This window comes from Podarcis pityusensis (assembly GCF_964106645.2).
Source record: "Podarcis pityusensis genome assembly, chromosome: 5".
Lineage (NCBI taxonomy): Eukaryota > Metazoa > Chordata > Lepidosauria > Squamata > Lacertidae > Podarcis > Podarcis pityusensis.
Window position 1 is genome coordinate 300,218 of NC_138032.1, and position 13,085 is coordinate 313,302.

At 59.1% G+C, this 13,085-nt stretch overlaps 1 protein-coding gene across 11 annotated transcripts; it reads left to right on the forward strand.

The window, feature by feature from the left end:
• Positions 1-2,951: 2,951 nt before the first annotated feature.
• Positions 2,952-12,457, forward strand: LOC308477725 (very long-chain specific acyl-CoA dehydrogenase, mitochondrial-like). Of its 11 annotated transcripts, none has more exons than XM_081006558.1 (21): positions 2,952-3,051; positions 3,501-3,616; positions 4,048-4,111; positions 4,433-4,505; positions 4,605-4,669; positions 5,097-5,288; positions 5,604-5,748; positions 6,023-6,152; positions 6,238-6,363; positions 6,580-6,778; positions 6,870-6,974; positions 7,099-7,185; positions 7,713-7,775; positions 7,887-7,988; positions 9,190-9,287; positions 9,724-9,796; positions 9,915-10,046; positions 10,940-11,012; positions 11,398-11,470; positions 11,627-11,702; positions 12,253-12,457. In XM_081006558.1, the coding sequence occupies exons 2-21, from the start codon at positions 3,546-3,548 to the stop codon at positions 12,388-12,390; spliced, it is 2,085 nt and encodes a 694-aa protein (XP_080862684.1). In that variant the 5' UTR covers positions 2,952-3,051; positions 3,501-3,545; the 3' UTR covers positions 12,391-12,457. The 11 variants fall into 11 exon arrangements, with proteins under 11 accessions (XP_080862684.1, XP_080862690.1, XP_080862691.1 ...); XM_081006564.1 differs by having other exon boundaries at positions 7,890-7,988; XM_081006565.1 differs by having other exon boundaries at positions 5,154-5,288.
• The last annotated feature ends 628 nt before the right edge of the window (positions 12,458-13,085 follow it).

Consider the following 13,085-nt stretch of genomic DNA (forward strand, 5'->3'; position numbering starts at 1 on the left):
GAGAAGTTTTTCTCCCTCATAATACTAGAACTGAAGTGAATGGTAATTTAGGACAGACAGAAGGCAAAACTTCTTCATGCAATGCAAAAACTCTGGAACTCCCTCCCACCGGACGCAGGAATGGCCATCAACTTAGATGTCTTTAAAAGACAATTGGACAAGGCTATCAGGTGCCATGATCCACAAGGGCCATCTTCCACCTCCACTGCCAGAGGCAGTACAGGGATGCTAGTTGTTGGGGGTGATAATACTAATAATACTAATACTAATACTACGACTAATAATAATAATTTATTTCTACCCCACCCATCTGGCTGGGTTTCCCCAGCCACTCTGGGTGGCTTCCAACAGGAGATTAAAAATACATTAAAACATCAGTCTCCGCTCTTCCACCTGCAGCTGCTGGGTGACCTTGGGCCAGTCCCACTTCTCTGAAGTCTCTCAGCCCCACTCACCTCACAGAGTGTTTGTTGTGGGGAGGAAGGGAAAGGAGATTGTGAGCCACTTTGAGACTCCTGAAGGGGAGTGAAAGGCGGGATATCAAATCCAAACTCTTCTTCTTCTTCTTCTTCTTCATTAAAAACTTCCCTAAACAGTGCTGCCTTCAGATGTCTTCTAAATGTCAGATAGTTGTTTATTTCTTTGAAATCTGATGGGAGGGTGTTCCACAGGATGGGCGCCACTACCGAGAAGGCCCTTTGCCTGGTTCCCTGTAACCTTGCTTCTCGCAGTGAGGGAATCGCCAGAAGGCCCTCAGAGCTGGACCTCCATGTCCAGGCAGAACGATGGGGGTGGAGACGCTCCTTCAGGTCTACTGGGCCGAGGCCATTTAGGGCTTTAAAGGTCAGCACCAACACTTTGAATTGTGCTTGGAAATGTACTGGGAGCCAAGGTGGGTCTTTTAGGAACAGTGTTATATGGTCTCAGCGGCCACTCCCAGTCACCAGTCTAGCTGCCGTATTCTGGATTAATTGTAGTTTCCGGGTCACCTTCAAAGGTAGCCCCACCTAGAGTGCATTGCAGTAGTCCAAGCGGGAGATAACTAGAGCATGCACCACTCTGGCGAGACAGTCCGCTGGCAGGGAGGGTCTTAGCCTGCATACCAGGTGGAGCTGGTAGACAGCTGCCCTGGACACAGAATGGATCTGCGCCTCCATGGAGTCCAAAATGACTCCAAGGCTGCGCACCTGGTTCTTCCGGGGCACAGTTACCAAATTCAGGACTAGGGAGTCCCCCCTACTTGCCTGCCTCCTGTCCCCCCAAAACAGTACTTCTGTCTTGTCAGGATTCAACCTCAATCTGTTAGCCGCCATCCACCCTCCAACTGCCTCCAGGCACTCACACAGGACCTTCACCGCCTTCACTGGTTCTGATTTAAAGGAGAGGTAGAGCTGGGTATCATCCGCATACTGATGAACACCCAGTCCAGACCCCTGATGATCTCCCCTGCGGCTTCATATAGATGTTGAAAAGCATGGGGGAGAGGATGGAGCCCCCCTGAGGCACCCCACAAGTGAGAGCTTAAGGGTCTGAACACTCATCCCCCACCACCACTTTCTGGCCACGTCCCAGGAGGAAGGAGCGGAACCACCGTATAACAGTGCCCCCAGCTCCCAGCCCCTGTAGATGATCCAGAAGGATGTCCTGGTCGATGGCATCAAAGGCCGCTGAGAGATCCAGCAGAACTAGGAAACAGCTCATGGGGAGAGTTGCTGCTGTTGTGCTCCGGTCCTGCTCACAGACCTCCCCCTGAAGTATCTGGCTGGGCACAGTGAGAACAGGCTGCTGGCCCAGATGGGCCACTGGCTTCCCCGAGCTGCAGGGAATATTCTGCACCGGCTGAATTGCTCCCTTGCATGCAGCCATTTGAAAAGCACTGGCGGCTCAGCCTGAGCAATCCTGCTGCTTCCTTTGAGGCATCCCAGGAGGCCCTGCAGCAGCCATGGCAGAGCCTTGCGCCCGGCCGGCTCCCTCCTGACCAGCCCCTCCCAGGGATCCCTCTCGACCAGCTGCCACCCAGCTCAGCCCCATGAAGACTTGAAGACCTCTGCCCCCTGCTGGCCTCCTCACAGCACGCCTGGCCAAAACAGGCCGCCTGCAGTCCTGGTGGGTGCAGAGTGGGGAGCCCCAACTGGGGGAGGTGGGGCAGAGGCATCCCACTCCCCTCTTTGGCAGCAAGGTGCTCTGTGCTCGGCAGTGTCCAACACGTCAAAATAACCAAGACACCTTCAGCATTTGGAGATTATCACTATTGAAGTCATAATGAAGTCACCCAGCCCTACTAAGAAAGCCTCTGAGCATGTGCAAAGCACGCCCCACCCCACCGTAAGTGGAAGCAGCCCTTGATAACCGAGGGAAAGAGCATGTATATTGTGTCTAAGTGTGGGGGGGTGCATCTGTGGCCGGGGGCAAAAGAGGGGCTTTCTCAAAGGCTCCGTTGAGATTGTGGCAGAGACCCAAGTCAACCTGGGAGCCTCCTGGGGGCAGGGTAGGGTGCCCTGACCATGACCCTCTGTGCCTCTGGGTGCAGCTCCTGGGACACTTCATGGAGTCACAAAATCACTGTGGTTGTAGAGTTGGAAGGGACCCCCAAGGATCATCTAGTCCACCCCCATGCTGGTTTGCAGGGAATATTTCCTCTTAGGAATTGGCAGGCCCCAGTGCCAAAAGGGTGGGTGGGGCCTTAACAGGACAAGAAGGCCTCCTCGGTGGTGGCACCTGCCCTGTGGAACGCCCTCCCATCAGATGTCAGGGAAATCAGCAGCTCTCCTATTTTTAAAAGACAGAAAAGGCAGCCCTGTTTAGGGAAGTTTTTCATATTTAATGCTGTATTGTTTTTAACACTCGATTGGAAGCCGCCCAGAGTGGCTGGGGAAACTCCACCAGATGGGCGGGGTATAAATAATAAATAATTATTTATGATGATGATGATGATGACATCACAGAGCTCTGTGACACTGCCCTGGAAACGGTGGTGTCACACTGTAGGAGCACACCATGGCTCCCCAGTCAGGGCTCTCCTCCTCCTCCTCCTGCTGCTGCATTTTGTAGGTATGTTGGGCTCCTTGCTTCTTGCTCAACTTGCCTCTTCCTGGAGGGAACTTCTGTCCTCAGCTGCTCCCACCACAGCTAGACTGAGTGGCTCCCCGTGGTGAAGAGGCCAGGCCCCCAAGGGCCACCCCCCCCATGCCCAGCCTAGCGGGTGCCAGAGACCAAACCCAGCAAGGAAATAATAATCTCCCCCTTGCCTGGCTGCTTCAAAAGCAAGATGCAGGAAAGGAGGGGCTGCACGGAAGGGGGCAGGAGGCGGGGCCAGCCATATATGTGCCCCCCTAGGGGCACAGGAAACTACCAGTGCAGACCACTGGGTCCATCTAGCTCCATGCTGCCTTCACTGACTGGCAGCAATGGCGCCCCAAGATTTTAGGCAGGGGACTTTCCCAGCCGCCGCTGGAGATGCTGCCGGGGACTGAGCACAGAACCTTCTGCATACCAAGCAGGTGCTCTGCGCCACTGACCTCGAACCACTTCCCCAAGCAGAGAGGATGTTGCGCCTGATCCAGCGAGGGATGGGGCTCAAGTGGTGGAGACAGCTGTGGGCCAAATCCAGCCTCAGGTATGCCTGGCACAGCAGAAACAAAGGCAGGGGGGCAGAAGCCCCTCTAGGTCACTGCAGGATGATGGAGGTGGAGGGGGGCTCTGGCCAGGTGCTGTGGGGGAGGGACCTGGCACAGGGGCGGCTGGTCTTGGCAGGGCACCACAGAGTGTATTGTGGGATGACCAGCCTCACATAACCAGCATGCTTGAGTCTGATGAATGCATGAAGGGGTTAATGCGCTTAGCTAGCTCACTCCCCCCACCTTGGCAGGAGCTACTCAAGCCTATTGTTGTGCCTCAGTCTACCTGAGAGGTTCAGTGGGTCAAGAGGTCTGAGCTGGCTGCTGCATCTTATTGGCTTCACGGGTGCCAGGGGCTGCCTGCCACACAGGCTTGCGGGGGGGGGGGGGGCGGGCTGTCCTCAGTGATTTCCTGCCCTTCCTCTTCCAGGCTGCTGCCTCCCTCCTATGCTGTGCCTGACCAGAAAGTGAGCTATTCCAGCCACGCCAACAAGGTGAATGGGGGCTGTTGTCACTCCGCCCTGCTTTGCGTTGCCCCCGCCCTGAGTGAGGCTGCCTGGGACTCCTTTTGGCTGCCCCCACCCTGAGAGAAGGCAGCTGGGCAAACAGCGGGGGCAGGTGCTTTGGCAGGAGGTGGGAAGCGGGTTCAAGGCGGCCTTGAGGCTCAGGAGGGGACCACTGAGACGGGAAAGCGTCCCCTCCACAAGATGGAGGGAGAGAGGAGGGGTCCTGCACCCACTGGAAGCTGCCAGGGCATGAGCTCTGTTGTGCCACCGCCAGCCACCCCAAACAGGAAGCATCGCCTTTTCTTTCAGGAATCAACATCCTTTGTCACAAACATATTCAACGGGCACCTGGCCCCTGAGAATGTCTTCCCCTTCCCTTCAGGTAGGCAGCGGGAGCCCCCTCAGCCAGCGGGGGTCTCTGAGGGGTGGGGTGAGGGGTTTGATCCTCCTGCTGACCCACCAGCCGCTCTGCCCCCTCCAGTTCTCTCCCCTGAGCAAGCGCAGTCCCTGCAGGCCATGGTGGATCCCTGCACCCGCTTCTTCGAGGTGAGTGAGGGTGAGGAGGCCTGCACTTTCCATTTTGCCAAATTAAGCCAGCGTCCGTCTTTGGGTGCCCTGGGCAGCTGTGCGTAGCAAGATTGGGTGGGCATCTGAGAGGGCACATCTGGGCACTTGTCCACACAAGAACAAATCCTGCCCTGGAGGGAAGCGTATAAAGCTGGAAAAACATTGCTCAGACATGCAAAATCCGGCAGAAGTATCATTCCTCACCTTTTCAGATTTCACTTTTGAAATTCTTTAAAAAACAAAACCTAATTCTTCCGTCTTGGGTGTTGAGTGATTTGCCCCTTAGATCCTTGACTCCAAATGTATCCACAGCTGATAACTTGGAAAGACCCTTTGGATCAGAAGACAATTCTCTCTTTCCCCCTTTTTCTTTTTGGCAAACCTTCCCTGGAACTCCCTGCCACAGGAAAGTGGCCTTAGGGGAGGGTCTGCCTTTGCTTTGTTCTTTTCAAACTGTGGGCAGGAAGTGAACGACCCAGCTGCCAACGAGGAACTGGAGAGCATCCAGGAGGAGACCCTGGCCGGCCTCAGGGACATGGGCTGCTTTGGCCTCCAGGTGCCTGAGGAGCTGGGGGGCATCGGGCTCACCAACACGCAGGTGAGAGGGACTGATGGGGGGGTGTCCAATGGGACTCTGGGGAGGAGGAGGAGGCCTTTGATATAGCCAGGAGGGGGGGTGAGGTAGAGGAGGGGCCAGAATTCCCCCTTCGTGCAGCCCCTGCCCAAGCAGAGATGTGGGAGCATGTGGGGTGGTGGGGTGTGGGGTGCGCACTGATGCTCCAGGTGTGATGGGCCAAGAGGAACTCATCTCCCTGGGGAGACCCTTTCTCCTCCATCTTGGCCTTGTGGGGCTGGGTGAATCAATGGCTGTCTGCCCCGCATGATGCCAACCTCAGAGCAATTCACCCCCCAGTATGCCCGCATGGTGGAGGTGGTCGGGATGCACGACCTCGGGGTGGGCATCGCCCTCGGTGCCCACCAGTCCATCGGCTTCAAGGGGATCCTGCTCTTTGGCACAAAAAGCCAGAAGGAGAAATACCTGCCCAAGTTGGCAACTGGTAAGACAACCCCCCCTCCCCGAAATGAGACCTGCCGGGACGGCGAGGGCAGCAGCGCTGTCGGAAGCCCAAACCAGGCAGGGGACGCGAGCGGGAGCCGTCGGGTCTCCTTCCGCCGAGCAGCCGCAGGGGTGAGAGGCCAGCCTAGCCGCCGCCCAGAGGCCCGGGGACGGCGCGCCCAACCTCGGAGGGGCGCTGGCTGGCTCTGAGAGTCCCGGGAGCCCCCCGGCCGGGTCGCCCCGTCGAATGAGCGGCTCGTCTCTCCCTGCGCCAGGCGAAGTTCACGCGGCCTTCTGCCTGACGGAGCCGTCGAGCGGGTCCGACGCCGCTTCCATCCAGACGACGGCGGAGCTCAGTCCCTGCGAGCGCTATTACACCCTCAATGGGGGCAAGATCTGGATCAGGTGAGGGACAGATCCGGATCAGCCCCCCCCCCCCCGGTGGCCCAGCGGGCTTCCCCGCGCCCTCGCTGACTCCTCCCGGTTCCAGCAACGGCGGCACCGCCGAGATCTTCACGGTCTTCGCCAAGACGCGCGTCAAGGACGTGACGACTGGCGAGGAGAAGGACAAGATTTCGGCCTTCATCGTCGAGAGGGCCTTCAAGGGCGTCACCAGGTGAGCACAGGGAGATGCCTGGACGGGCGGTCCCGGTCCGGGGAACTTGGGAGGAGGGAATAGCCTCGGGAGGCGGGCAGAGTGCGCTTCCCTCGCCCCTGGGTCGCTGCCACCGGCGCAGGAGCCTAAAGGGACGCGGCTGGTTGCGCCGTCGGCTGCGCGGGGACCGGGATGGAGCCCTGCGCCTCCGCGTCCTGAGCCCCACTCTCCCCCTAGCGGCCCCCCGGAGCAGAAGATGGGCATCAAGTGCTCCAACACGGCCGAGGTGCATTTCGACGGCGTGCAGGTGCCGGCGGAGAACCTGCTGGGCGGCCGGGGGCGCGGCTTCCAGGTGGCCATGCACATCCTCAACAACGGCCGCTTCGGGATGGCCTCGGCGCTGGCCGGCACCATGCGCGGCGTCCTCCGCAAGGCGGTGAGCGGGGCCTGCCGTCGGGGGGCCGGAGCGAGGGAGGGAGCGGCCGCGCCCGCGCTGAGCCCCCGGCCCTGCCCTGCCCTGCCCGCAGGTGGAGCACGCGGCCAACCGGCGCCAGTTCGGGAGCGCCCTGAGCAGCTTTGGCACCGTCCAGGAGAAGCTGGCGCGCATGGCGATGCTGCTCTACGTGACCGAGGTGAGGGGGGGGGGCGTCGGGCCGGACGCCTGAGGACAGGCCCTGGGGGGCGGGAAGAGGCGGCTGCGCCTTGGAGGGATTCCACTGCCGGGTGCCCAGCGGTGCCTCTGCCCGCCCCTTCCAGGCCATGGCTTACGTGCTGAGTGCCAACATGGACATGAAGGTGCCCGACTACCGCCTGGAGGCCGCCATCAGCAAGATCTTCGCCTCGGTGAGTGGATGGGGTGGGTCCACTGGTGGAGGAATGGGAGTGCAGGGGGAGAGGACCACCCCCGGCACCACTATTCCAGTAGGGTGGCATCATGGTGCCCCCCCGGGATGCGCACTACGCTCCCACCTGCTCTCCACCCAGTAGCAGAGGATGCAGCTTCGCCACTGGGTGGGTTGGTGGGGGACATGTCTCTCCAAGGAAGCCAGGCCTGCTCTCCCAAATCTCCATCCCTCAGCCCAGCCTCTCTGCTAGGCAGAAACTGATTGGCCTTGCAGGGGGGTGGGGCACGAGTTGGGGGGGCTGGGGGGGCACCCTCTTGAGTGCTTGAGGAGGCACTCCTTGACTCTAAATTCCTGACTTGACCCTCCCTGGCCTGTTAGAAGTGCTGTGTCCTCCTGACCCGTTCCCTGCTGGCCTCCTGCCTCCGGCCCCAGAGGAGGCACCTGTCTGGCCAGCAAGGCCTTTGGGGTGGTGGCCCCAGATCAGCTGAGGCTGCCCTTGCTGCCTTGGGCTGTTTCCGTCCCCAGGAGGCAGCCTGGATAGTGACCGATGAAGCCGTCCAGATCCTGGGAGGGATGGGCTACATGAAGGTCAGTGCTCCTGCCTGGGTTCGGGGGGGGGGCTTGCAGGGGCGGCTCCTTTGGGCCCCAACTGGGCAAGAGCCTCAGGCCAGTGGAGGTGACCTTGATTCCTTTGGCCAGGAGACGGGAGTGGAGAAAGTCCTGCGAGACGTGAGGATCTTCCGCATCTTTGAGGGCACCAACGACATCCTCCGCCTGTTTGTGGCACTGGGGGGCATGAAGGTGAGCCCCCACCCCGGCCTTTCACCAGGGCCGCCCTCCCACTGGCCCTGACACCTCGCTGGCTTCTCAGAATTCACTCAGCCTCTCCTTGGCTGCCACAAGCATCAATCAAAGCCCTCAGGACCCACCACTAGATGGCACTTGGAGCACAAGAAGCTGCCTTCCTGGGGTCCATCTAGTTTAGCACTTCCTACACTGACTGGCAGGGATGCGGGTGGCGCTGTGGGTTAAATCACAGAGCTGAGGACTTGCCGATCAGAAGGTCGGTGGTTCAAATCCCCACGACGGGGTGAGCTCCCGTTGCTCGGTCCCTGCTCCTGCCAACCTAGCAGTTCGAAAGCACGTCAAAGTGCAAGTAGATAAATAGGTACCGCTCCGGCGGGGAGGTAAACAGCATTTCCGTGCGCTGCTCTGGTTCGCCAGAAGCGGCTTAGTCATGCTGGCCACATGACCCGGAAGCTGTCTGTGGACAAATGCTGGCTCCCTCGGCCAAGAAAGCGAGATGAGCACCCCAACCCCAGAGTCGTCCGCGACTGGACCTAATGCTCAGGGGTCCCTTTACCTTACACTGACTGGCAGCAGTGGCTCCCCAGGATCCGAGGCAGGGGACACTCCCAACCATACCTGGAAATGCTGCCATGGCGGATGGAACCGGGGACTTTCTGAGTGCAAAGGGGGTGCTCTGCCCCCTGAGCCATGGTCTTCTGCCTGCCTGCTGCTGGTGGCTCCCACCCTGTGGAGCCTGGGAGAAAGCAGTCAGAGGCCCCCCAGGAGTGAACCAGGAGCCCAGGCAGATGTCCTGGACAGTTGTCCTTTTGCCAGCACCATATTCAGCCTGTTAGATGGCACACCAACCCCATGAGGTCGGCCGCCATTAGTTTTGTTTTCTAGTGGAGGCTGAGAAGCCCAAAGGAGTTCATGGCAGAGCTTTCTCCCTGAGCCAGGTCAGAATCTCTCTGGCAACCCTCCCTTGCTGGGCTGCCCCTTCTTCCATGGCTTGTCCGTGGGTCCTTTGTGGGCAGGAACCTTAGAGGAAGTTCCCCAGTTCATGGGCTGGAGCTGCCCTCTGCTCTGCTCCAGGTTGACCCCAGACTCTGGGGAAAACAGGAGGGGTGGGGTGGGGTGCCCCCTCCCATCTCTTTCGCAGAAACAGCCTTGGGGCTGGACCTCCTTTGAGCAGGGCGACTCTCTCTGCCCATAGCATGCTGGAGAGGAGCTGCAGCGCCTGCAGAAGTCCCTCTCCAATCCGGTGGGGAAGGTGGAAGCCCTCTGCAAGGAGATTGTCATGAGAGCCAAGCGGTGAGGAGCATGTCTGGGGCTATTGGGGGGGCTGTGAGCCCCATGTCCAGCTTGGGGGCAGAAGCGGGTGCCTGGGGTGTTCCTCTGGTCTGAGGGGGAGTGGGTGGCACTGTGGTCTAAACCACAGAGCCTCTTGGGCTTGCTGATCGGAAGGTCGGTGGTTTGAATCCGCACGACGGGGTGAGCTCCTGTTGCTCTGTTCCAGCTCCTGCCAACCTAGCAGTTCGAAAGCACATCAAAGTGCAAGTAGATAAACAGACTGGAGCTTTTACCGTTTTTTACCCTCTGGTCTGATGCAGCAGCCAGGAGTGAGAGCCCACAGACTCCCTGGTTTGCTCTCCATCAACCTTCTGATTTCTATCTTGAATGTCCAACTGACAGTTCTGTTCCTCTTCCAAGTTCTGCACATCTCCTTTCCTTTCTCCTTCCACTGCAGGAAAGTTGGGCTTCCCAGTGGCCTCTCTCTGCAGGGCGATGTTCACCCAGACCTGGAGGACTGCGCGACTCTGGTGAGACATCATGGTGGGATAAAAAGGAGTTTGGAGCTGTGATTGGATCCATGTGCTGGCAAGGAAGCAAACCTTGGAGATGTACAGAGCTATGTACACGTATAATCTTTGTGTGCAGACACTTGTTACATTGCCAGCAAAAACTGGTCCCCTCAAAAGCATCAAGTCCCCCTTTGAGCCCATCCTGAGATGCTGTTGCAACTTTAGCTTCTCTTTCCATCGTGCCAGTGAAGAGGACACCCCAAGGAGGGTAAGCTTTTTGGCTCAATGGCCCACAGGATCTGGATCAACCTCAAGGGCCAGATTTGACATGTGCTTGGGGCTGCCCTAAAGCCCTTTGCAAAAGCACTCTTTGGAGCAGCTTTGGGCACTTTCTCTAAGTGGACAGTAGGTGATGGTGATGGTGGGGGTCCGTGTGGCAGATAGCAGAATGAAGCCTGTAAGATACAGGCTGCTCTTCCTGCTTCTGCTGCCCCTGATTGTTTAAGAAGGACAGAGCTGCTTCAGAGAGTGCTTTTGCAAAGGGCTTTAACTCCTGCCTATCAGCTGATGAGCAGAAATTGAATCCTGTTGCCTTGGCTGTGTGATCCAGTTCCCTGTCCTCCCCCCCCATCAGCTGACGTTCCCGGTGACATCGGCTGATGGGCAGGTAGGCCTAGCTTGAGAGAAATGTGGGTCAAATGAGACCCCTTGGCAGGATGAAGTGGGCCCATGGATTGGAGGTTCCCCACCCCTGCCCTACGTGGGTGTCTGCATGGGGTGTTCTTCCAGAGCAGGGTGCCAGAGCCCCCTCCCCACCTGTTCCCAGGTGGTGCCTGGAAGGGCAAGCTCCTCTCGCTCCAGAGGGTCCTGAAGTGCTGGCTGCCTGAGAGGTGGAGGTTGTCCCCGGGGGAGGGGGGGCTGAGGCTCCTGACCCACAGGAGCATCACTTTCCAGCTGGTTCTTCCGCCTGGGCTTTCCGAGATGCCATCTCTGCGCCTGTAGGTACTGTAAATATGCAAAGAGCGGCTGATGGAGAAACAGGGTGTGGGAGGGGCCTGTAAAGGAAGAGCTGCAGGCCCCCATCAGGACTACTTTCAGCCTGGGGGGCAGAGGGGTGTGGGCATGCCAGGCTAGCCCTCCCTTTGCCCTTCCTCCGTCCAGGTCACCAAGGCTATTGATCTGTTTGGTGAGGTGGTTGAGAGTCTGCTGCTGAAATATGGAGCTGCAGTGGCAGGTACCCCCCCTGCCCCCCAACGAAAAGCAGGCCCTGCTTTGGACCTCAAGTCCCTCCCTGGATCAGGAGCCATGGGGAGCAGGGCCTGACCAGGCAGGGGAGAGACCCCAGCCTGACTTTCTGAGGTGGGGCATGGAGGCCTATTGTCAGGCCCCACAACTTTCTGTGGGTGATCTTGGGAAGGGCTGTTGGGGGGCCACACAGTGGGGCAGGTCCAGTGTCTGCTGTGTCATGGGTCGGGCAGGGGTGGGGGGATAATCCAAGTCTGCCTGCAAAAGCAAACTCACCTCCTTAGCAATTTCTGGAGTGAGAAGCAGAGGCCAGGTCAGCTGCCCCAAATCTTGCCTGACGCCCCCTCTCCCCCCCCCCCCAATTCCTCCATCAGACCAGCAGTTCCACCTGAAGCGCGTGGCGGACTCTGCCATCGACATCTACGCCATGGCTGTGGCTCTCTCCAGGTAGGGAGTCTGCCTTTGCAGGGCGAGAGCAAAGGTGCCCACGGTTTGCCCCCAGGCTCTGCAAACTGAGGGGCCTGACCCCTGGGGGGCCTGTGTCGGGCTCTGGGCTCCCCTCCTGTGGGCTCTGGCCTTCCCTCGCTCTCTCTCTTCTTCCAGGGCCAGCCGCTCTCTTTTGCTGAAGCAGCCGTCAGCGCAGCACGAGGAGCTCTTGTGTCGCACGTGGTGCCATGAGGCAAGGGGTGGGGTGGGAGGAGGACCCCCATAGCCCCTTCCTCGGCCTGGGCTCTGCTGCCTTGGCCCCACGAGGCTTCTCAGACCCAGACTTCCTCCCCCTGGCTGCCCCTCCCCCAGCCCCCGTTTCCTGCTGGGTGATCCATTCCTCCTCCTCCTCCCAGTCCTGGGGCAGGAGTTGAGCCTTGCAGGATGTAACCAGGTGTGAAATGCTTCTCTCCTTCATTAGCCATAATTGCAGGGAGTTATTTGGGCCTCTGCCAGAGCACCTGGCTGTGCTTCTTTGAAGCTTCCGCCGGCCTGGAGGAAGCCTCACTCGTGATGGGTCTCCCCCGGGGCCAAGAACAAGGTGGCTCACAGGGTGCCAGCCCTGCGCCAGCTCTTGCCCAGGCAGGGCAGCTGTGCCTTGGAAGGACCCGGAGCGTCTCTCCCTTGTCAGCTTTTCCCTGTGGGCCCGACAATGCCCTGGGTGCCTGTGGCTGCTGCCCTGTGTCGGGTGGCCGTGACCGGTCTCCCGCGTGGGTGGGTGACGCTCCTCCTGTGTCCTGCAGGCCTTCCAGCGCGTCCGCCAGGCTCTGCGGGAAGCCAATTCACTGGCCTGGGAGGAGTCCTTTGCCGGCATGAAGCTGATCTCCGATGCCCTGGTGAAGAATGGAGGTGTTGTGGCTGCTCACCCACTCGGCTTCTGAGCTCCCGGGGGGCTTTCAGTCAGGGACTGGAAGGAGCTTGGCATCTATTAAAGCTGATTTAAAGCCAGCTGCCTCCATTTCCCCGGTGGTCTGCCCTGGTCTGGCACAGGCAGCTTCTGGCGCACCTAGCTCTGGGGTCTGGCTGGCTTCCCTCCTCTCCCACTTTGGACAAGCACTCCTGACATCTTCAGCAGAGGCTGGATGGCCACCCTCCTGGGATGCTTCAGTTGAAATCCCTACATTGCAGGGGGTTGGGCTAGATGACCCTCAGGGTCCCTTCAAACTCTACAGTTCTAGGATTCTAAGACGGCCATTCAGCCTCTGCTTAAAGCCTCCAACAAAGGGCAGCCCAGAACTTTAACTCTGGAGCGTTCTCCGCAGGGCGGCCTCACTGGCCCATCTTGTTTCAGTCGGCCTTTCTGGTGTTTATTGGCTGCGTCCGTTTTCATGCATCTACTGTAAATCTTCTTTACTGCCCTGAGAAGTGATGGAGACCCCTCTTGCCTCCCCCAATTCCTCGCTCTAGGGCAGGGGATGACTTCCTGGGAGTCAAGTGAGGCTGCACAGCGATCTTACTCTAGGGCTGCCATATTATGGGGATCAAAAACTCAGACCCCCCCCCCCACATCTCCCTCACTTGCCCTCTTCCTCGCCTGCCTGCTCCCCCCTCCTTCCCTCCCCTCTCTTCCCTTTGC